Source organism: Hoplias malabaricus, chromosome 1, assembly GCF_029633855.1.
Source record: "Hoplias malabaricus isolate fHopMal1 chromosome 1, fHopMal1.hap1, whole genome shotgun sequence".
NCBI lineage: Eukaryota > Metazoa > Chordata > Actinopteri > Characiformes > Erythrinidae > Hoplias > Hoplias malabaricus.
This window is the reverse complement of record NC_089800.1, coordinates 29,961,279-29,983,310: the sequence shown is the minus strand read 5'-3', so window position 1 is coordinate 29,983,310 and position 22,032 is coordinate 29,961,279. Positions and strand designations below refer to the sequence as shown.

The 22,032-nt window shown below is 40.5% G+C and overlaps 1 protein-coding gene across 1 annotated transcript; it reads left to right on the top strand.

Annotated features, from left to right (window-relative positions):
• Positions 1-5,339: 5,339 nt before the first annotated feature.
• Positions 5,340-9,336, top strand: LOC136687340 (CD209 antigen-like protein E). Its single transcript, XM_066661728.1, has 5 exons — positions 5,340-5,465; positions 6,030-6,161; positions 6,624-6,766; positions 7,141-7,250; positions 8,074-9,336. The coding sequence occupies exons 1-5, from the start codon at positions 5,453-5,455 to the stop codon at positions 8,219-8,221; spliced, it is 546 nt and encodes a 181-aa protein (XP_066517825.1). The 5' UTR covers positions 5,340-5,452; the 3' UTR covers positions 8,222-9,336.
• Positions 9,337-22,032: the final 12,696 nt, after the last annotated feature.

Sequence of the window (22,032 nt, the reverse complement as noted above, 5' to 3'; positions counted from 1 at the left end):
CATCTTATGTGTTTTTAAGGGGCACTAGGTAATATTTTTGTTAATTAAAGCTTCAAAATCATTGTGATGCTCTTACCAAATCTTACTTAGTGTTCCTTTAAAGGGCTAATGTCCTACATTTTAAAAACTCTTTTTTTTAAAATAATCCTACTCTTATCCTACTCTTTATATACCTGTATACTGTATATAAAACAATACAATAAAAAGAAAGAATTATTTTTATTAAACCAGCAGTGCCTTTAAAGCTGTATGTTGTATAAATGAGCTCTGATTGTCCGCCCTGCTTACACAGTCAGAAGGATGCTATGGAGTAGCTGCATCTGAGGCTAAGGTCACCAGGCCCAATGCCAAGAGTCACTCAGAGGGGTATAAATCACCCCAGCATTGGGATGTTTTGCAGTGGAACTGTATTGTCTGTAAATACAGAGCTCCATCCAGTAGCTTTGAGATGAGTTTGAGTGGGGTTTCTGACCCAGAACTACTCTTTCACCCATCATCAACACCTTATATCATCGATATGTATGTGGCTGGATGCCATCAAATCCTCACAGCAATGTTCCAACATCTAGAGTGCTGCCTTCTCAGAGTAGAAGCAGTAACTGCAGCAAATTTCAAAAGACACACAAAAGGTCTGGCCTAGTTTGTCTATGGAACCAGCAGCAATCCCACACAGCCTTGAATCAGCAGTCCCACAGAGAGGGAAGGTTAGCAGACCACAGGCTTCTGAATTTAACATCAGACTTCTCCACAATTGTCTGCTGTGATTGTGTGAGTGGTGTTATTATAGTGAGAGAGTGCTGACTCTACGGGAGCTGGAGCTCTGCTGCTTCTGTTTCTGGTTCTGTTTCTAGTGTATCTGTCTCTCTTCAGACTCCAGATGCTTTCTCTTCTCAGAAACCTCATGGCTGTGATCCCAGATCTGAAAAAGGTTTCTCGGGAAACCAAATAAAACACTGCGGTCGGAACTGAAGCGGCTCTGAAGTTTGAGCTGTTCCACAGACCACGGCGAGGAGAGAAACACAATGGAGATGAGATTCAGGTCAGGGAAGTACAGGGATGCTCTAAATTTCGAAAACTGTGCCACAGAATTATGATTTTCCACTGAATGTTACCTACTTGATCAACTCTTTTGCTTTAACATTAGGTAGGTTTGGTACCAGGAACCTGTCCCCAGGTGTGTGTGTGTGTGTGGTTGTGTGATACAGTGAGTATGTGAAATTGTTGCATTCTTTTGGATAATGCTTGTCTACAAACTTTTGACAGCTCATTTGTGAGGATCTGGATGCAGTACACATTTTTGGCACATTTTGGCACCACATTTTGGTGTGTTCTCTAACACTGTGCAGGGTGTGGGAGTCATCAGAGTGAAAGAAAGTTAAAATAAATCACTGCCTGGAACACGAATCACATCAAACATGTCTTCACCCCTTACGTGTCTTTTCCGAGAAACAGATCAAGATTGAAAGTCTGGTTCGTAAAACATTCCTGACTATCTTTGGAGCTACACAATGAGCTGTGTATTCTGCATAATAAGATGGTTGAGAAGTGAGGGTAACAATGTCATCAAATCATGGTATCACTGTGAATATTAATATAGGAAATCACGACATATGCATTAATGTTACCCATACACCTCACCGTGGCTTCAAGGGCTTCAAGTCTGGCTCCGGGTCACTGTCTGTGGTGTGTTCTCCCTGTGTCTGTGTGGGTTTCCTCTGGGTGCTCCGCTTTCCTGGAAAGGTGGATTGGCTACTCAAATGTGTCCATTGGTGTGAGTGTATGTCACCCTGTGAAGGACTTGCGCCCCCCTTCAGGGTGTGTTTCTGCCTTGTGCCCAGTGTTCCCAGGTAGGCACCAGACACACCGCGACCCTGAACTGGATAAGCGGTTACAGACAATGAATGATGATGACATTCCTCTGATAAAAGCTTAAAGACATATTCACCTCTCCTTCTGCTTTAGGGAACTCCACTGGAGAGAGAGAGAGAAAATTGACCCGATTGCTGTATTTCTTCCTATTTTTATAACCAGTAAGATAGATCTTCATCCTCTCATCTGTTAAATGATGTAACCACTGAAACCTTTGGCTTCATATGACGTTTGGGATGGTTTTTAATGCACTAAAATAAATGTTTTAGATTTTAGAACCAGAAATTAATTCTAGTTTTCTAATAATGTGAAAAGAATCACTTGTTCAATGCAAGTGCATATTAATGTGTGAATCTGGAGCCCACCAATCCACACACTGTGAAACAAGACCACCCAGTCAGTTTACTGTGTGCTGCCTATGTCAGAAAACATAGGATAAAATGAGCCATTCTGATTCTGCTCCAATTCTGACATCAAGCGCAGAGACTTTAGAATGGCCTCACACCCTTGTCTGAGTCTGTCCAATCAAGGCGCTGGACCCGCATTTATGTGATGGTGCAAAACCAGGGTAAATGCAGCAAGACAGACACAACAGCTTATTTTCACTAAAAGGAACAGGCACTGAAAGCTCTGTTATGGACAGGGCTGTTTAGGCATGGGAGGAATGCAGCTGTGGGGTTTGATCCTTGTGGTACTTTGACCAAATTAGGTCACAGATTTTTCATTAAGACCCAGGATTGTTCTCTGGTGGAGAAGGAGGAGAACATGCCCCCTTCATTAATTCCATATCAATTCTAGTGAATGTACAAATTGTAGCAGTGAGACAGTGTCTGCACTGAGTTGAATGTGGCTCTGCTGCTGCACAATCCATCCATCCATCCATTATCTGTAACCGCTTATCCAATTTTAGGGTCGCGGGGGGTCCAGAGCCTACCTGGAATCATCGGGCGCAAGGCGGGAATACACCCTGGAGGGGACGCCAGTCCTTCACAGGGCAACACAGACACACACACATTCACTCACACACTCACACCTACGGACACTTTTGAGTCGCCAATCCACCTGCAACGTGTGTTTTTGGCTGCTGCACAATCTTTGAATTAATTCCATGTTTTTTCCTTTTTCTTTCTGCCTCGCGTCTTGGAAAACCAGACTTTGTCCAAATGCACTTTCTTGATGGATACTCTGGAAAGTTGGCCACTGCTAGAGCCCCAGCATCACTCTGACTTTTCCATGCGCTCAAGCTTAAGGAACGGGAACTACAAAGCTGCAGTTTCAAAATGAAGCTCAAAAATCACATTTATATTTAGAAACCATTGCGTCTTGCCAGACATGAGTGTCCACGTAACTCGTAAATCCATTTCCAGAAATTTTTAAAGGTACAGTCAGTGTCTTTTACCTCCTAACAGTAACAAAACATATTTATGAAAGTAGTTATTTACTATTCTTTACATGTTGTTTCTATGAAGTTGAAAAGCCATAAGATGAATTAAAAATTGCTTTGTAGTTGATGAATGAACCAGTTATTTCTGCCCAAAGTAGGGCCCACACATGAGGGTGTCCATGTATAAAATAGGATTAGTGTAGTGTAATACAGCTAGGCCACTTCTTCTTCATGTCCTGAAACACTCATTAAACTGACAATTAGTTTAATGAGTGTTTCAGGACATGAAGAAGAATCACAGGTAAAAGTGACTGACATCTCCTTTAAATAAACCACAGAGACTAAGTGTGCCTACAGGTTTAATTTAGCCTCCAGTCCTGGGTTTGTGGACCTGGGGAGGTTGTCATCTATCAGAAAACAGGACATCTAACACAAATGCTGACTCTTGTAGAGCCTGTACAAGCTCTGCAAGCACCTTCTACAGTGTCTATGTCATTTCTTAATGAAGAAAATTATATTCAGTTTTTACTTCTGTTACAGAAATGATCCCACAAGAAATGTTCCGTTATTAGAAATCATGAAACTGAAACTAGTTCAAGAGGCTAATGTAGAATGCAGAAATAGTGAGAGGAACCACATATAAAAAGAAGAACCAATCTTTCTGAATTTTTTAATTTTTTTGATCCCAGAAAACAAAATACACAAGTAAAATGAGCTTACAAGTGCTCAGATCAGGAAGTGCACACACACACACACACACACACACACACCGACACAAAAATATTATTGGTTACTAATGATGACAAACAGTGTAATGTATCTTTAAATGTACAGCAGTGGTTCATTCTCTTCTCCAGAAGAATATCTGTAATTTTTCCTAATAAAACTGGTTAAAATAAACAAACACAATAAAAGTCACATGAAAAAAAAGATGAAATGAAGCATATGACATAAATACAATTTAAAAATCTACAATTAAAGAAGAATATGGCATATACATTTTACCTGTTTAAAGGTACTGGCTGTGTTCCTCTGAGGGTACCACCATGAAGACAGGAGTCCTGGGTTCAACACTTGTCTCCAGTCACTGTCTTTGAGGAGTATAGTGTATTCTCCCTGTGTCTGTGGGGGTTTCCTCTGGGTGCTCCAATTTCTTTCCACGGTCCAAACACACGTTTGTAGATGAAATGTGTAAGTATGAGTTTGTGAGAATGACTGGGTGATCATGTGACGGACTGGCGTCCATGGTATTGCCTGTGTTTCTACTTTTCACCCAGTGATTCTGTGTAAGATCTGAACCCATCACGACACTGAACAAATATATTAGTAGTACTCATTTACATACCAATGTAATAGGTGTATACAGCTGCAATATTTAACCCTTTAATGACAATCACATGATGACCCACCATAGCAAGCGGCCTGATTGTGTCAGAGACACTGTACTAAACCGATTATGTTCAGGACCCACTCTATGGATCACAAATGCATTCAATCAAGAAGCAGTTTAATTCTTCAACTCATGAGAGTTGCACTTTATAAAAAATATCACTTTTATAAATATTTCTGATGATAAAAAATATGCTCCTGGTTGGAGTCTCCCATCATCTGTGGAGTACACTTTAGCGTGCCATAGTTTCAGAGTCCCTTAAGGTCTTAAGATCTGTAGCAGAGTAAACCGATCAGTGGTCCCCACTGTGACATTTCTACACTTTAGGGATTTCTTCAGAGTAGATGCTGGAACATTGCTGTAAGACATTTTTCTGTTTGTCCATTAATGAGATCAGGTCCTGTTTCTGTGATTTGTTCTAGATTCAAATTTTATTCTCAGTGGATAACCTTCTGGATAGAGCCTCATAGTCTCATATTTGTGGGTAATAAATAGGACTTGCTGGAAGCTGGTCAGGTTCACGCCCAGAAATCAGAATTAGGAACGAGTAATCAGGGGAAGTAGGAGTTCAGAAACACATTAGAACTGATATCTCGGTTTCAGAGTTTGACCAAATACTTTCAAACATCTCCCTCTGGTCAAACTGATTGACTTATTACTGCTCCACAAGGCTATAGCTGAGCATGGAGATGAGGAAGGAAATCTCTTCAAAAAAAGCATTTTTTGAAGATAGATATGATTCAGATTTATATACATATGAAAATGAGGAGAACCTGGGGACCACCAGGACCAGAAACATCCAGGAATCAATGACGAATTCAGGTACTGTAAACTCATATGGTTTATTATTGCTATATAATATGTGTATTTTCATCTTAAGAGGAGAATTTAACATAGGAAATTAACAGGAGAAGGCAAAGTTATTGATCTATTGGTCTATTGGTCTAATCCCTTACAAATCAACCTGTTATTTCCTTATTTCAAATAACTTCATCATTTTCACGACTGAGTGCAGATGGTTTTGAGTGTTGTGTATTTCAAAAGGCTGAAGCGGATAATGTAACCCTTTTAACTTCAGTTAGATGAAGAAGTGGTACTTTATTAATCCCCAAATTGTGTATGTGAACACAAATTCATGCAATTTTTTTTAACAAACACACACACACAGTCAACCAGCTGTCAGCTATAGCCCCTGGGGAGAAGATAGGGAACTAGATGCAATTCAAGGACATTAAAAGTTATACCATTGAAAGTCATTAAAAGGAGAAGAAAACAGTTCCTCCACTCCCACCTCCCCTGTCAGTCCTGGGAATCAAGCCCACCTCTCTAATCTGCAACCTGATGTCTATGTCTAAATGTCTTATAATTATTTCTTTCCATATTCAGGACATGATGCTGTAAGGAGCAAATGCTACAGACTGGCCGTGGTGTGTCTGGGGCTGCTGTGTGTTCTCCTCCTGATTGGCATCACCGTGCTGTGGATCGAATACAGCAACCTAAAGAAATCAGCTGATCTAAGTGAGTATATCTGAGCAGGAGGGAACTGAGAAACGCTGACAGAAACTAGCACTTATTTAGCAGGTTAATCACAGAATTAATAAATAATGTTGTCTGTGGACTTTTCCACCCAAACAAGACCAGACTTGATGCTGTTAGAATGGGGAGAGACCTATAAATTTAAATGTCACAAAACTGTACTTGCTTCATTCATTTGTGATGCTCAGTGCTCGGATGCTGAAATCTGAACACTGGAACATGTTTTGATGTTTAAGGCCCTTTGGAAATAAATTATAAGCGCATTTGTGTTTAATTTTTAGGCCCTTTAGTCTTAATTCTTTAGTAGAAACTCACTAAGCATCTGATGAATGTACAAACCGGATTCCAAAAAAGTTGGGACACTAAACAAATTGTGAATAAAAACTGAATGCAATGATGTGGAGATGGCAAATGTTTTGCATTTTGCATGTTCTGTGTGAGCAGGTTCGCACCTCCAGTCGGGATGGGTGTACTTCGGCTCCAGTTTTTACTTCATCTCATGTTCCAGTAAAAGCTGGAGTGAGAGCCGGGATTTCTGCAGAAACAGAGGAGCAGATATGGTTATCATAAATAGTGAAGAAGAACAGGTGAGATTAAAAGGACTGATATTTATCTCTTTGTTGTATTTAACTGTTTTTATATTAAATAAATTATATTATTGTATTTCTGAATATGAATTTCTGAATTAAATTCATGATTTGGTTGGTGGATCATTCTGAAAGCTGCAGTGACGTGGTGGTGCCAGCATGTTAGTGTGTGTTGAGTTGGTATGAATGAATCAGACACAGCAGAAAATAAATTATGTAGAGAAACAGGTGGACTACAGTCTTACTGTAGATCTACAAAGTAGTTCTGTGTAGTATACACCTTTGTTTCTGTGGTTGGTTTTGTGTAGTGTTATGTTTCTGAGATTCTGTTAAATTGGTGGAGTATTCCTAATGTTATTTTTCTACTATCACAGGATTTCATTGCTGAAAATCTATGCAACGCAAAAAACGCTTGGATTGGTCTGACTGACAGAGACACAGAGGGCAAGTGGGAGTGGGTGGATGGCTCAATACTGATCAGTGGGTAAGAGACCAATTAAACCAAGAAACTAGTGAAAACATTCATTCATTATCTGTAAGCGTTTATCCAGTTCAGAGTCATGGTGGGTCCAGAGCTTACCTGGAATCATTGGGCGCAAGGTGGGAATACACACAGTCCTTCACAGGGCAACACATACACACACACATTCACAGACCCTTTTTTTTTGAGTCCCCAATCCACCTAACAGGAAACCCACACAAACACAAGGGGAACAAACCAAACTCCCGGAGCGGGTCTCGAACCCACAATCTCCATGTCCCTGGAGCTGTGTGACCGCTACGCTACCTGCTGCGCCACCGTGCCGCCCAGTAGTAAAAACAACACAATTTAAATTTATCTGTGAGAAACTTCTAATGTAAACCACACTGAGAAGTTTAGAATCATCTGGTTAATCCAGGAGTGGCACGGTGGCGCAGCAGGTAATGTCACAGTCACACAGCTCTAGGGATCTGGAGGTTGTGGGTTTGAGTCCTGCTCTGGTTTTCTCTCACGGTCCCAAAACAATGAGGGAAGGTGGATTGGCAACTCAAAAATGTCCATAAGTGTGAGTGAATGTGTGTGTGTATGTGTTGCCCTGTGAAGGACTGGCGCCCCCTCCAGGGTATCTTCTTGCCTTGCGCCCAATGATTCCAGGTAGGCTCTGGACCTACCACAACCCTGAACTGGATAAACGGTTACAGATAATGAATGAATGGTTAATCTGGTTAAGCCTTAAAGGGTTCTTCATTTCTTAGTACTGAGATAAAGTCAGAACTCAAGGTCATCCTGCCCTTTAGCATATGTATGTGATTCTTTTGGTTTTCAGGAACTGGAAAAAAGGGGAGCCGAACAATAAGGGCAATGAGGACTGTGTAGAATTTTTCCCACAGACTAAGAAGTGGAATGATGAGGACTGCTCTGATGAAAAACGATGGATCTGTGAGAAAAAAGTTGGGGCTCTTATCTCCCAGTAAATCTGCAATGTGTCAGAGCTAACAGACCAGTAATGGTCATCTAGGTTCATATATAACTGACTCTTCTTTAAACGCATCTACATGGATCCTGATAGTTTTAAAAACTGAGATTTTCCTCCCTCTGTTTTTGAAAATATCCCTGTCCAGACGAATACAAAAACAGTTGCATTATCATTCCAGTCCAGTAGGGGTCCATAGTACCTCTTAAAGAGAGACTGTATATAGATTTAATTCATACAACATTTCTAATATAAAATTATTTATATGTGGAAATGTGAAATCTAATGCCACCTGAGTGTGAACATTTTAGTTTTATGATTTGTGTCATTCACTATATAGAGAATGGGGAGCTACTTTGATTTCAGACATATGCTCTGTGATGTCAGTGTTTCAGAAAAGCTCTGTTCTCTCATCCACATGTGAACACTTACAATGGCGTTTTCCAAAATCTCCTTGTAGAGTTTTTTTTTTCAGATTTCGTGTAGGTGGGAGGCCAAAACACAGGCAAAAAAAAAAGTTTTTAAAAAAGCAGATGCGTGTGGACTCACAACCCTGAACTGGATAAGCAGTTACAGATAATGAATGATTGAAGATGCGTGTGGACAGGATCTAAAATTAAAGCTATAGTATGCAATTTTATCATTTTGTCATGGGGAAAAACTGACTACTCTAGCGCAGATCCAAACACAAGACACTCTGAAACCCAAAAACATTTAATGTTGATACCCCTGGCAAGGGGGACCTCCAACCTGGAGGAACATCACAATGATTTGGAAGCTGTAATCTTAAAGTAAAAATCCCACCTAGTGTTCTGAGTTTCAGAGTCCCTCTATGTCTCTGCGGCTAGATCTGTGATAGCACAAACCAGTGGTCCTCTGTGACACTTCTACACTCTACATGTCTCAACATTGCTATGAGAATGTGTTCTATTCAGCCATGAGATTATTAAAAGTTCAGGTATAAATAGAGTGATTAGTTCTTGATTCAAAACTCATCTCAGAGAACTTGCAGGATATTATACTAAGCATTAGCCATGAGATGATAACATTTACAGTAGTTGAGACATTTTGTTATTCATTACAAATATATGGTTACATTGTGTTCTTTGTACCACACCATGTTCTACCTTTCTTTCAAGCTGCATGATACTTCTCTATTGTTTGCTCAATTAAATTTTTTTGTAAGTAGTGTCCTGATATGTGCCCTGTTTGAGGTTCACTAATGTGTGTGTATTATTGATGGGTCAATTGTAGAGTTCATTAATTGTCTGTAACTACTCTAGTCACTTACACACAAACACCTGTGGAAAATTTCACACACTCACCCAGTCACTCACACACACACAAACTACTGTACAGGCACATTATTGGGTATAACACTGGTTTTAAAGACCAGTTGTTTTCCCTAAAGTTACATTACATTTTTTTCTACAGAAGGAGAGGGGGATATATGTAACATTTCATTATAGAACTGTGTAAAATAAATAACATAATAAAAGTCCTAGAAATGAATTATTATGAATTATGAATTAAATGATATTAAATCAAAACAATTTTAAAATAGAATTACAATTATAATAGAATGAGGTACAATAATGTTCTTAAACTAAAAGAACTGAATGTTTCCCTGAGAGTACCACCTCAGAGACAGATTTTCTTTTGTGTCTTTTCCACAAAAGGCTGCAGGTTTTTCATTTCAGTCATACACGAGTCCTGAATTTGTGCCTAGGTGTGAGTGACTGAGTGAGTGTGTGAAATTGTCCATATGTGTGAGTGTAAGTGACTGGGTGAGTTTGTGAAATTGTCCACAGGTGTGAGTGACTGAATGAGTGTGTGTAATTATCCACAGGTGACTGGGTGAATGTGGTGGACAGGCATCCATGTGTTCCTTCCATGTGCCCAGTGATTCTGTGTAAGCTCTGAACCCACCATGACACTGAACAAATATATGAGTATTATTATTTAAATATAAATGTAATAGGTGTATACAGCTGAAATATTTCACTTTTTAAAGACATGATAACAATCACAGCTAGTACAGAGTACACAGTGCGATAAAGCAACATTCCTCCAGGACCATGGTGCAACACAAACACGAGTGCTGACACAATGCAGACAAAAATGTGCTATGTTAAATATAGACAATCTGAACAGCAGTCTTCATGGTAGCATCCACAGAACAGTAATACAGTCCAGGAGGTAATGTGCAAAATTGTGCAATGTGCAACAATGCGGGCAAAAGAGTCCAGGGTCACAATGTGAGGTAGTAGGTAGGTGCAATAATTGTCACATTATCTGGAAATAGTGGTTGATTAATATATGTGGGTGTTTGTATTTGTGAGGAGCAGTCTAACAGTTTCAGACTCTCGAGTCTTACGGCTTGAAGGGAAGAAGCTGTTTCAGAGTCTGGTTGTGTTTGACTGGATGCTGCAGTACCTTCTTCCTGAGAGAACAGTTTGTGTGAGGGGTGGGTGAGATTTTCCACAATGCTTGTTTTTGTTTTGCGGATGGAGCGGACAGTCTATGATGGAGAGAAGAGAGACTCAGATAAACCTCTTAGCTAATTAGTCCCAAATAGTTCCAAAGTTCAGAGTTTTATTATTTTAAGAGCATTTACACACACACCCTTTCTTTAGAAGAGTACATTGAATCATCACTGCCTACAAATCATACTCCATTCCTGCCTAATCTGGACAATATTCCAACAAGCACAAAATCACAATCTTTATCATTACAAAGCTTTATTACTAAATCAGGAAATTGTTCATATTTGTTAGTACCTCTCCCACAGAGGTTTGCTCTTTATGTGCACAGTTGCTGTCTCATATCTAAATCAGAAGAAAGAAAGAAATAAGAACAAGAAAAATCACATTTATCACATTGCTTCTCTGCATCCATGGCAGTGAACACACAAACACACACTAGTGAGCAATTCTTCACACTTACTAGGGGCAGTGAACACACAAGGAAACACATAAAAAAGGGTTCATATTCATTACTACCTATCTGCACAGTTGAGGTCTTGTAACATTTGTTTGTGCTGTTGAGTGCTCATGAGCCCTTTAAGCCACACATTCGTTACACATTCATGACATTATCCAAGATCCACTTTGATCTCTTGATGTTCCCTGCAGAATCGAATTCCAACAATGGTGCAAATGGGAACTGTACTCTAGACTGGCAGAGGTGTAATCCCCCCACCCACACGAAACAGCAGGCTGTCAGCTATAGCCCCTGGGGAGCAGTTGGAGAACTAGGTGCATTTCAAAGGCATTTAATGTCATACCAACTATGAATGTTGAGGAAGAAAAGGTCCTCCAATCCCATCTCCCCCATGTTTCCTGTCAGTCCTGGGAATCAAAGTAACTTTACACACAGTACAGACTAGGAACACCTGGGATAACAAACAAAAGGGCAGGACCACAAATGAGACACAGGTGGAGACACTGAGGACTAGGGGGACTAAGGCGGAGACAAAGGAGGAGAAGGGAACAAAACAAAAACAGAGCCATGTGCTAGGAGCATGGGAAAAACCAAGCAGGAACACATGAGACAGGGCAAAAGCGTTACAAAATGCTACTCCCTTCATTCACTTGTGATCCTCAGTTGGCTGAAACCTGAACACTAGAACATGGCTTAATGTTTAAGGATCTTCAAGATAAATATAAGTGTGTTTGTGTATATTTATGAGGCCCTAACATTCATTGAACAGAATGAGAGTATGTTATCTTCAAATATTATTTTAAGTCTTCACTTATTTGGTAAGGTATGGTACCCATTATGGTATTGTATTTTCTTTAGTCTTAATTCTTTTATAGAAACTCACCAAGCATCTGATGTAGGTGTCTGCTTATTTTCTGTGTGAACAGGTTTGCAATACCAGCTGGGACGGCTAAAGCCAATGATTGAAATGTGTTAGGACTGTGTTTTTGTGTTTTATACGAAGAAGGAGAATAACAACATGATTGAAAAGTGTAAAGACCATTATTTGTTTTAAAGAAATTGATGCAGATTCGTACGGAACCCCTAAAGGGACTGGGGGAAAAATAAAAAAACACTATTGATTTTGCGTTCCCTCGAAAAATGCATTGCGCTCATTTGCAAATATTTTATGATACACAATTGTCTTTGTGACTCATTTAACACATCAGGACAGTGCAGTTTCCAGGGAAATTCAGCCACTTGAAACAGAGATTATATATGTATTTATTTATCTCTACTAACACACAGTTTCGTTGCCAGTGCGAATAGTTCATACATCTGTAAGGAACTGCCTAACATCAGAGGAAGTTGTGAACAACAAGTGGAAGTCAGAACGCCGTAGCTCCACGTATATCCATAGTAACAGGTGTATGAGACGTAGGCGGCTTCGTGAAAGAAAGTAAAAGTGTGGACGGCTGGGTTTATTTATTGTTATTGACTGGGGTAGGGGTCAAGCTAAGAATCTTAACGAAAAACCTTTACCAAGCAAAGACTCTCTTAAAAGTCCGGTCATTCAATAACAAGATGGAGGGTGTAAGGTAGTGGCTGTTGTAGAAAATAATTTTATTACTTTTTGTTTGTTGACAAATATCCTTAAATGATGATTAGTTAAATTAGCATACTCATGGTGTGAAATCCTGTACCCTATATGCATGTATATGAATGACTAACCAGTATTTACATTATTAATTACTTACACATGTAGTTAAACATTTTTACTTGATTCTGCACTACTAACTCATATGATAATTACTCTTAAAAACATATTATAAGCTAACTTCACTATATGGCATGATAACTTGATATTTACACACAGTTTTAATTCTTAACGTCTAACCTTGAACAGATGTGCACTCCAGGATTGTAACACACTGACATCATAGTGTTGGGCATGGAGGCGCTGATCTGTAGCTTCTTCTTGTGGCCTTGAAGTGTATCTCTAACTCCCTAAATTTTAGTCTCTAGGAAAAAAAAGTGCTGAGAAGAGAGGCCCATTATAAGCCTGACCAGATAATGAATGTCTTCAGGGTCACAACAGGCACCTGAATATTGCACGTGAAGAGCTGAGTACTAACACGTGAAATTATGCATATTAATATACGCTAATCAGCCAGAAACGCCTTACTACCAGGCTATACGTCATCATGGGTATAACTTTCGGAGTCAGAGGATGGGAGGTCAGAATTTTCACTTGGGAGGGGTATTAGACTGTTCTCAATGTGTGAATTCTCCTGGATCCAGTATTTGGGTAAATAAATACTTTGATTTGCTTTGAACTTCACTCGACTGGTGTCTGCGACTCTCTCGTAACGGACATGCCTCCCCCGAAGAGGGAGAGTGTATTTTGGACCTTTTTGTTATTTTCTCATTAGTTGGTAAATTTTAAATACTTTGAGAATGGTCCAAAGGAACATTGTATATCTTCAAATTGGTGACCCCCGACATGCGGGAGGTCCAGACGGCGGACAGCTTCGGACTCCTTTCCACTCGCGGCCGCAACATACTAAGGTGGGTGTGCAGACCCTGTTTTATTCAAATTCTGCATATTGGACATTTTAAATTAGAGTGGTGTGGAGCCCCGAAGGCGGTCCGGAGTGGGGTATTGAGCAAATCAATTTATTTTAAATATGTTTTTATAATTTTTTATCAGTTTATACATTTGGGGTTGATTGTTTGGAAAATTAATTATGGAATTTAAGAATAACTGGGACTGGGAGCTGGCGTGCCCCCCTCGGACCTGACGAGGTGTCGAGATAATTGCTCGGTCGGAAAAAGGCCGTCCGTGGGCGTGGTCTGCCCTGAAGTATAATCATATTTTCGCAGGTTTTATAAAGGTGGATGCTGTTCCCACCATGGGTTATTGTGGATTTAAATGAGATTTATGGTATATCGGAAGCGGATGTTTGTTCCCGCAGGTTTTATAAAGGTGGATGCTGTTCCCATCATGGGTTATTGTGGATTTAAATGAAATTTATGGTATATCGGTAGCGGATGTTGTTCCCGCAGGTTTTATAAAGGTTTAAGCTATTTACATTTGGTTTTGGTGTATTTTAATGGAATTTGATTGTGTATTCATGTTTTATGTCTGTTCTAAGAGCTTGTGTTATTGTTAGAGGCTGTTTACATGACTGTTGTGTATGTTTTTGCTCGATAGAGGAGTGTCTTGCTGTGTGTGTGTATGTGCATGTGTCAGCTGAGTGTGTGTGTCTCACCCCTCCCTTTTTCCATCTTATAACTTTGTCCCTTGTCTGTAACTGTGTGCAGGTGTCAGCTGAAAGAATTTTTTTTTTTTGGGAGAAAAAGGAGAAAGTAGGGGACTGATCAACCCCCTTTCTTCTGTGGTTGTTTGTGTGTGGGGAGAAGTAGTTTCTCCATGGGCTGTAAAAAGCCATGAATTTTTTTTTGTGGGTGTGTTTAAAGAAAAGTGGGGAAAGGACATCTCTGCCTAGAGAGTGTCAGAGAGAGAGTTTTCGTAAGTGTTTCGAGAGTGTTTAAAGAAAGTGGGGAAAGGTGATAAAGAATGAGTGATTTAGAAATTAATAGGGAAAGATATTTGTAATGGTAACGATTATGAGCTTCGTTCAAGGACAGTTATTTAAAGAATATGAACCTCAATAAAATGAGGGGTTTGTTTATTTATGACAATGAGCCTGAACGGAAGACATTTTTAAAGTAAAAATATATAAAGTAAAAATAAATGAGCTTTCTTGGAGACTATACATTAAGAAAATATAGACAATGAGCTCCAGAAAGACGTTTTTAGAGGTTGAGAATAGGAGAAAGGAGAGCAAGGTGTAAAGCTGAGGTATTAATATGATAAATTGGGGAAACTGTAAGGTTTAAACATGGGAATTAAAGGGAAAATTGGTACTTGAACACTTGCTCTAATTTTGAATCTGGTTTCTTTGTTATTGGGGTTAATTTAGACTGGTAGTGGATAAAAATATATTTGGTATTTTGTTTACTGCTTATTGTCCTAAGAATCTTATTTTTCCGGTTCAGTTTGCATTTTTTTTTTTACTGTGGTAGTTGGTGTTAAAAAAAAATTTTCTGCCTCGGTTTGAACTTTTTGTTCATCATAAGATATTTTGTCACTTGCTTGCTACTTTTGTAGTTCTCAAAATTTTGTTTTCACTTTTTATAATATATCTTGTAATTTGACTGCTTATTGATGGTGTGCTGATGATGTTTGTTTTGTTCGGCTGGAAATTGATACTCTACATAATAGGCACGATGGTGGCTTGTTGACTGATAAGTGTGTTCGGTATCTAAACTATAGTCTTTGGTTTTTTCTGTTTATTACAAATTCTATTTCATACATTGGTGTTATTTGCGTCTGACTAAAGAGCTTTTTCGGTTCGTGGGTTGGTTTGATAATTAATGTACATTAGGCTTGGCTTGCTTCTAATTCAATACTGTGTTTGAAGACACGCACTACGTTTCTTATCAGCCTGTGAAATTCTTCACAGGGCTGAGGTGGTCCTGCTTTTCTTGGCTGAGCTTGAAAACTTGACTTTAAAACTTTTATTTTCTTTTTATATAAACTGAGCCGGAAAGCGCTAACAACACAGATTGTTACATTGAAAACACCAGGTCCGTATACAAAACACAAGGGGGAGGGGGCTACTGCCCCGCCTCCGCCATACAACATAGGCCACGTCCCACCAGCTGACATCATCCTGCCTGTCTTCAGTGTAGACTCGGGCACAGTGAGTTTACAGAGTCACACACACAAACGCAGACACAGAAGGGAGGGGCTGGGCTCTGTGAGCAGGCAACACACAGAGACACAAACACAAACGCATACACAGAAAATCTTTTTGAATTGCGGAGGCCACGAGAGTTAATTTTAATTGCAAACAAATATTAACACCGACTGTTCTGACATTATAGATACCACGGGAAATTATATAGAACAGGATAAACCGCGCCTTCACCATAAACAAACAATGAAAACACCATTTAAGAACCAGATGCCACGAAAAACTAAACAAAACATTAGGATTAAAGCAGATTTAGAGGGCCATGTCACAACTGATGATGATTCTGACCATGATGACGGACACACAGCAGATGATGAGGACAGTGCAAACGGACGATGTGGTGATAGACGGATGACTGATTTGAACCATACATTGCGTATCATGGAAAACCTCATATTAGAAGAAAAGAGACAATTGAAATGAAAACAACAGACTTTAGAACGCACATGCACACCTCTGACAAAACGGACATTTTGAGAAGAAGCACTAGACACCGACACCCGCCTGACAGGTATAGGACTGACACTAACGTCGGCACTATGTTTCCATTAGTGGCCACTAGTACAGGAACATATAAATATGTACCATTAAAAATTAGATAATAAAGACAAGGAGACAGTTAAGTTACAAAGGGACCTACTAACTTTTATACTAGCAGAAGCCAGGAAATCTATTAATGATAATAAAAAGCAAACAAGGTCTGACACCATGATGCCTATGACTGCAGTACCACAAACATTCAATCAACCACCACAAACATACATGAACACAAACATATATGCCAACCCAAACAGGGCCACCACAAAACCCATCGTATAATTATGGACTAATTTCATATTTCCCATATCAGCCCTACTCATGGGGCAGGGGGCGGGGTAATGGTAGGTGGAGGGGCAGGGTCCACCACCAGACCGGGGCGTGCCTAAGATGTGGAGCTTTGGATCACTGGGCAGCACAATGGAGGGCACCACTCTTTACTGACAACAGCTATCCACACCAGGCACTACATCCACAGGCGGCACCAAAACCGGAGCTATCACATCTTCCTGCTGGCCAATACAGCATGGAGCCGTGGGGTGGACATTGACGGGGCCCAGAGGAGCACCAGGACAGCAGGGCCAGGGCAGAACCCATGCTGTCATTAACTGTGGGGGCCTCCAAAATAACTTTTCTGGTAGACACGGGAGCCACATGGTCAGCCATCAACACAGTATTACCCGCACACCTGATGAGACCTCAACAGGATGAGTCTGTAGACATTTACTGGGGTTTAGTGACTGGACAGACAGTCCCGTCACCATAACTAATTGACTTGTTCCACCAGTGGTCGCCTTGGATTACAGCCATGGCACCCTATGTCCCTCCGCCCGACCCATTCCGTGTCACCCTGTTATATGATGTAGGGGGAGATTTAACTTACTATGAATTTTTTCAAACAGAATTAGAGGGTACAGTGTGGTCGGTTGACACCACAGGGATTTATGTGGGTCTTGAAGGGGTGGCATCTCCTGTTTCACTAACACCACAACAACATTATTGGTAAAAACTGTCTGACAAGGCGGCACCACACATTTCACTAGCTCTCCATCAGAGACAGGAGGCCAAGCAGTTGGGCCCTATGGTAAAAAGAGCAAATGAGGCCACGGATTGGGTCCGGACCCAGCTGCCTGGTGTCGTGTTTTCACAGTCAACACAGACATATCACATCACTGATAACTCATGCATCCAAGTCACATTGCACCATCAATTGCTGCCTAGACACCATGGTTGTGAGGACTCTGATCATCCACAGACGGAGGCATTATTGGCATCACTGCCTGACACATTGTGGTCCACAGGCCCAGATGATGTACGATAAACTAATCAGACACCCGTCTCTTTTTGTATGAATATTACACAACCAATTTGGATTCACCAAAATAAACACAAAACCTGAGACTGTGTAAGACATGTTAGCATTTTTAGGACTGACTGGTTACAGCAGACAATACATTACTGACTTTGTCGGACGAACATAACCTTTTAGGGACATGGTGAAATTTCTAGGGATGAGAAATTTGTCTGGTAAGCTCAATTGGATGGTGGAGTCTGAACAGGCGTTTATAGATGTTTAACAAACCTTATCAGTTGCAGTTGACTTAGCCAGACCTGACTATTCACTAACTTTTTACATGGATGTTTCTGAAACAGACACTGTGATTAATGGTGTACTGTTTCAGAAAAAGGGGGAACGCAGAACTGCTAGCAGTAATTTCAGCACTAGAAGTGGCAGAAGGAAGGGACGTTACTATTTATAGTGACTCAGCGTACGTAGTGACAGCCGCGCACGTAGACATTCCACACTGGAAGCAGGCTGGATATGTCACAAGCACAGGGAAACCAGTCAAACACAAGACAGAACTGATGCGATTAGAAGCAGCTATACATTCCAAAAAAGGTAGCGATTGTGAAGTGTAAAGGACACCAAAAGGGAGACACAATAATAATCAGGGGGAATGAAGCTGCAGATGGGGCAGCAAAAAGAGCAGCAGGATACACGGAACCCAACAATATGCTTGTGTTGGACTCCAGTGTACCCTGGGAACCGATTCCCACAGGACAAGAGCTTAGACACATACAGGATCAGGCAAGTCCAGAAGAAAAGTCAGTATGGCTAGCAAAGGGGGCTAGCCCAAACAGTCAGGTGTGGACGTCACAAGAAGGACAAGTAGTTTTACCAATGTCATTAGCAGAAGCGGTCTTAGAAGAAGCACACTCAGTGGCACACGAAGGAAGAAAACAGACACTGAAAAATCTAAAACAATGGTGGCACCCATACATGTCAGCATTAGTGGCTGATCGCATCACTAAATGTCAGATTTGTAACACTCAGAATGTAGCAAAAGCATTTAAACTAGCTCCAGGAAGGTTTCCATTGCCAGATTCTCATGGACATGAGATTCAAATGGATTACACAGATATGATTGACCCCATTAGGAGATATAGATATCTCCTGGTCGTTGTAGATAGATTCTCGGGGTGGATAGAGGCACTCCCCACTCTGAGGGAAGATGCAAAATCAGTCTGTAAGTTTCTGATTAATTGTTGGATTTCTAACCATGGGTTTCCTAGAAATTTTTTTTTATTTTTTATATTTTTTCAGATAGCGGGAGTCATTTCACGAGTAAAACACTGCAGTGGGTGGAGCAGTCGTGGCTATGGTTGTGTGTATTATCCTGCCTCACAAGGTCAGGTGGAGAGGATGAATCAAAACTTTGAAAACCAAATTAGCAAAAATCAAACTGGCCACGGGCATGAATTGGCTTGATGCACTTCCAATTGTTTCAATTAGTGTCCGTAGTTAAGTGAATAGAAATACAGGGTTCACTCCTTTTGAATTAGGGAGGGGCATACCTTTTCAAGGCCCCTCCAGCGCGCTTGCGTCCCCCCAGAAACTACCTCAAGCAGAGTACCGACAGCTATATGAAGAACTAAAAGCTGTTTGTAAAGATTTCTCTATACAGGTGCAGGAAAGGAGAGAAGGAGAAGAAACGGAGGAGAAGGATCCAGAAGTGACAGTTTCACCCTGGGTCCTCCTGAAGGTTATCAAGCGGAAGTGGTATGAACCTCGCTGGACAGGACCCTACCAGGGGACAGAGAGAACCAGTTGTGCAGTCCGGCTGAAGGGTAAAGGCTTATAGTGGTACCATCTCACACAGTGCAGAGCCACACCGACACCTAACATCAAACATTCACTGAAGGAAAAACAACACCTCAGAAGAGGCTGATCAAGCAGCCTCAACCAACATAGGGGCAGAATAATCCCCTGAGGCAGGGGCACGACAAGGAAAGTCTATCCTTGCCCCCAGCGCAGATCCCTACCAACGGATGAAGAATACACTTTAACACATACACATATAGGGCTCATTGTAATCTCTTAGTCCAGAGAGTGAGTGGTAGGACAGAGGTGTCCACTCCCAACAGGAGTGGTGTAATTGCCCGCTACCACCACAATCTGCCATCACGCTCTACCTAAGTCACTCGCCAAACCGGGGTTGACCTAGGCAGACCAATTTAACATTAATTGTTTACCATTTATCTAAATGTGTTGACCTGTCAGTTGGACAGGTCAAAAGGGGGAATTGTTGTAGAAAATAATTTTATTACTTTTTGTTTGTTGACAAATATCCTTAAATGATGATTAGTTAAATTAGCATACTCATGGTGTGAAATCCTGTACCCTATATGCATGTATATGAATGACTAACCAGTATTTACATTATTAATTACTTACACATGTAGTTAAACATTTTTACTTGATTCTGCACTACTAACTCATATGATAATTACTCTTAAAAACATATTATAAGCTAACTTCACTATATGGCATGATAACTTGATATTTACACACAGTTTTAATTCTTAACGTCTAACCTTGAACAGATGTGCACTCCAGGATTGTAACACACTGACATCATAGTGTTGGGCATGGAGGCGCTGATCTGTAGCTTCTTCTTGTGGCCTTGAAGTGTATCTCTAACTCCCTAAATTTTAGTCTCTAGGAAAAAAAAGTGCTGAGAAGAGAGGCCCATTATAAGCCTGACCAGATAATGAATGTCTTCAGGGTCACAACAGGCACCTGAATATTGCACGTGAAGAGCTGAGTACTAACACGTGAAATTATGCATATTAATATACGCTAATCAGCCAGAAACGCCTTACTACCAGGCTATACGTCATCATGGGTATAACTTTCGGAGTCAGAGGATGGGAGGTCAGAATTTTCACTTGGGAGGGGTATTAGACTGTTCTCAATGTGTGAATTCTCCTGGATCCAGTATTTGGGTAAATAAATACTTTGATTTGCTTTGAACTTCACTCGACTGGTGTCTGCGACTCTCTCGTAACGGACATGCCTCCCCCGAAGAGGGAGAGTGTATTTTGGACCTTTTTGTTATTTTCTCATTAGTTGGTAAATTTTAAATACTTTGAGAATGGTCCAAAGGAACATTGTATATCTTCATGGCTTAACACACAGAGATCTCAGGGCACGCTGCGGACTAATTTCTACAGAGACGTGGCTCAGCGCGATGACTCCAGACACGGCTGTGGAGCTAGAGCCGGTCGCTACACCATGCATTTCGTTTTATCTGGGAATTCTGTTTTTTAAAGTTGCAGTAAAAAGGATATCATTTTCTGCCAAAACTTTTACACACATTACTCCAATACACTACCAATAGCTACACATTTATTTAGGTGTTCACTCCCCTTTCTCTCCCACTGGAAACTGTGTTCATTGTCCGTATCTCTGTACTGTTCACGTAACCTTTGTCCATGCGCTTGCACTTTAAATTCTCTCATCCTCATTTCATAGCAGTCAACAACACAGCAACAAACGTTTCAGTTGGCGCTCCCCAGTAACATATCCATGTTTTCTGCTCAGAAGAGATGCTACGTCTTTATATTTCAGTCCAAGATCAAAGTAAAATTCAACGAGCTGCTCCATAGTTCACCTGACACGCACAGCAAGCACATAATCAACAGCAAGCACAGTACTACGGAGCCCACAAAGTATTTGCGAGGGAACGCAAAATCAATAGTGTCCCCCCCAGTCCCTTTAGGGGCTCCGTAGATTCATGTGTGTTTCTCTGTTGTGTGTGTGTTTTAAACTAATTGAGTAAGAATTGTGTTTGAAAAGCCTCGCAAATTCACCTATTTAAGGTGGAATGGAGAAATCAAGCTTGGAGGTACACAGCAAATGTAAGCGTTTCACTAGTAGGTAGTTTCAGTGATATACACTTGTTTGTGTTTTAAATGGATAAAATGGGAAATGAGACGTGTTTCAAAATGAGTTTTTATAAATCCTAGTGCTAGCTTTAGCTTCACATAGCTGTTTAAGGTGGAAATGAGTATTCAGTAAGAAGCTAGAACAAAACAAATAAGACTATTAAACAGACCCATGTAAGGTGGAACTAAATGCTTGAATACAAAATTTGGGAATAATTGGTTGAATTATACAATTGGTTTTTGTGATTTAAATGAATAAAGTGGAATAACAGTTGCTCCAAAATGTTTCAAAAGCTATTGC

Bases quoted from the DNA above. Each gene is read 5' to 3' on its own strand.
- LOC136687340 (XM_066661728.1), top strand. The intron at 6,767-7,140 runs GTGAGATTAAAA...CTACTATCACAG, and splicing joins TAAATAGTGAAGAAGAACAG to GATTTCATTGCTGAAAATCT. The intron at 7,251-8,073 runs GTAAGAGACCAA...TTTGGTTTTCAG, and splicing joins GGCTCAATACTGATCAGTGG to GAACTGGAAAAAAGGGGAGC.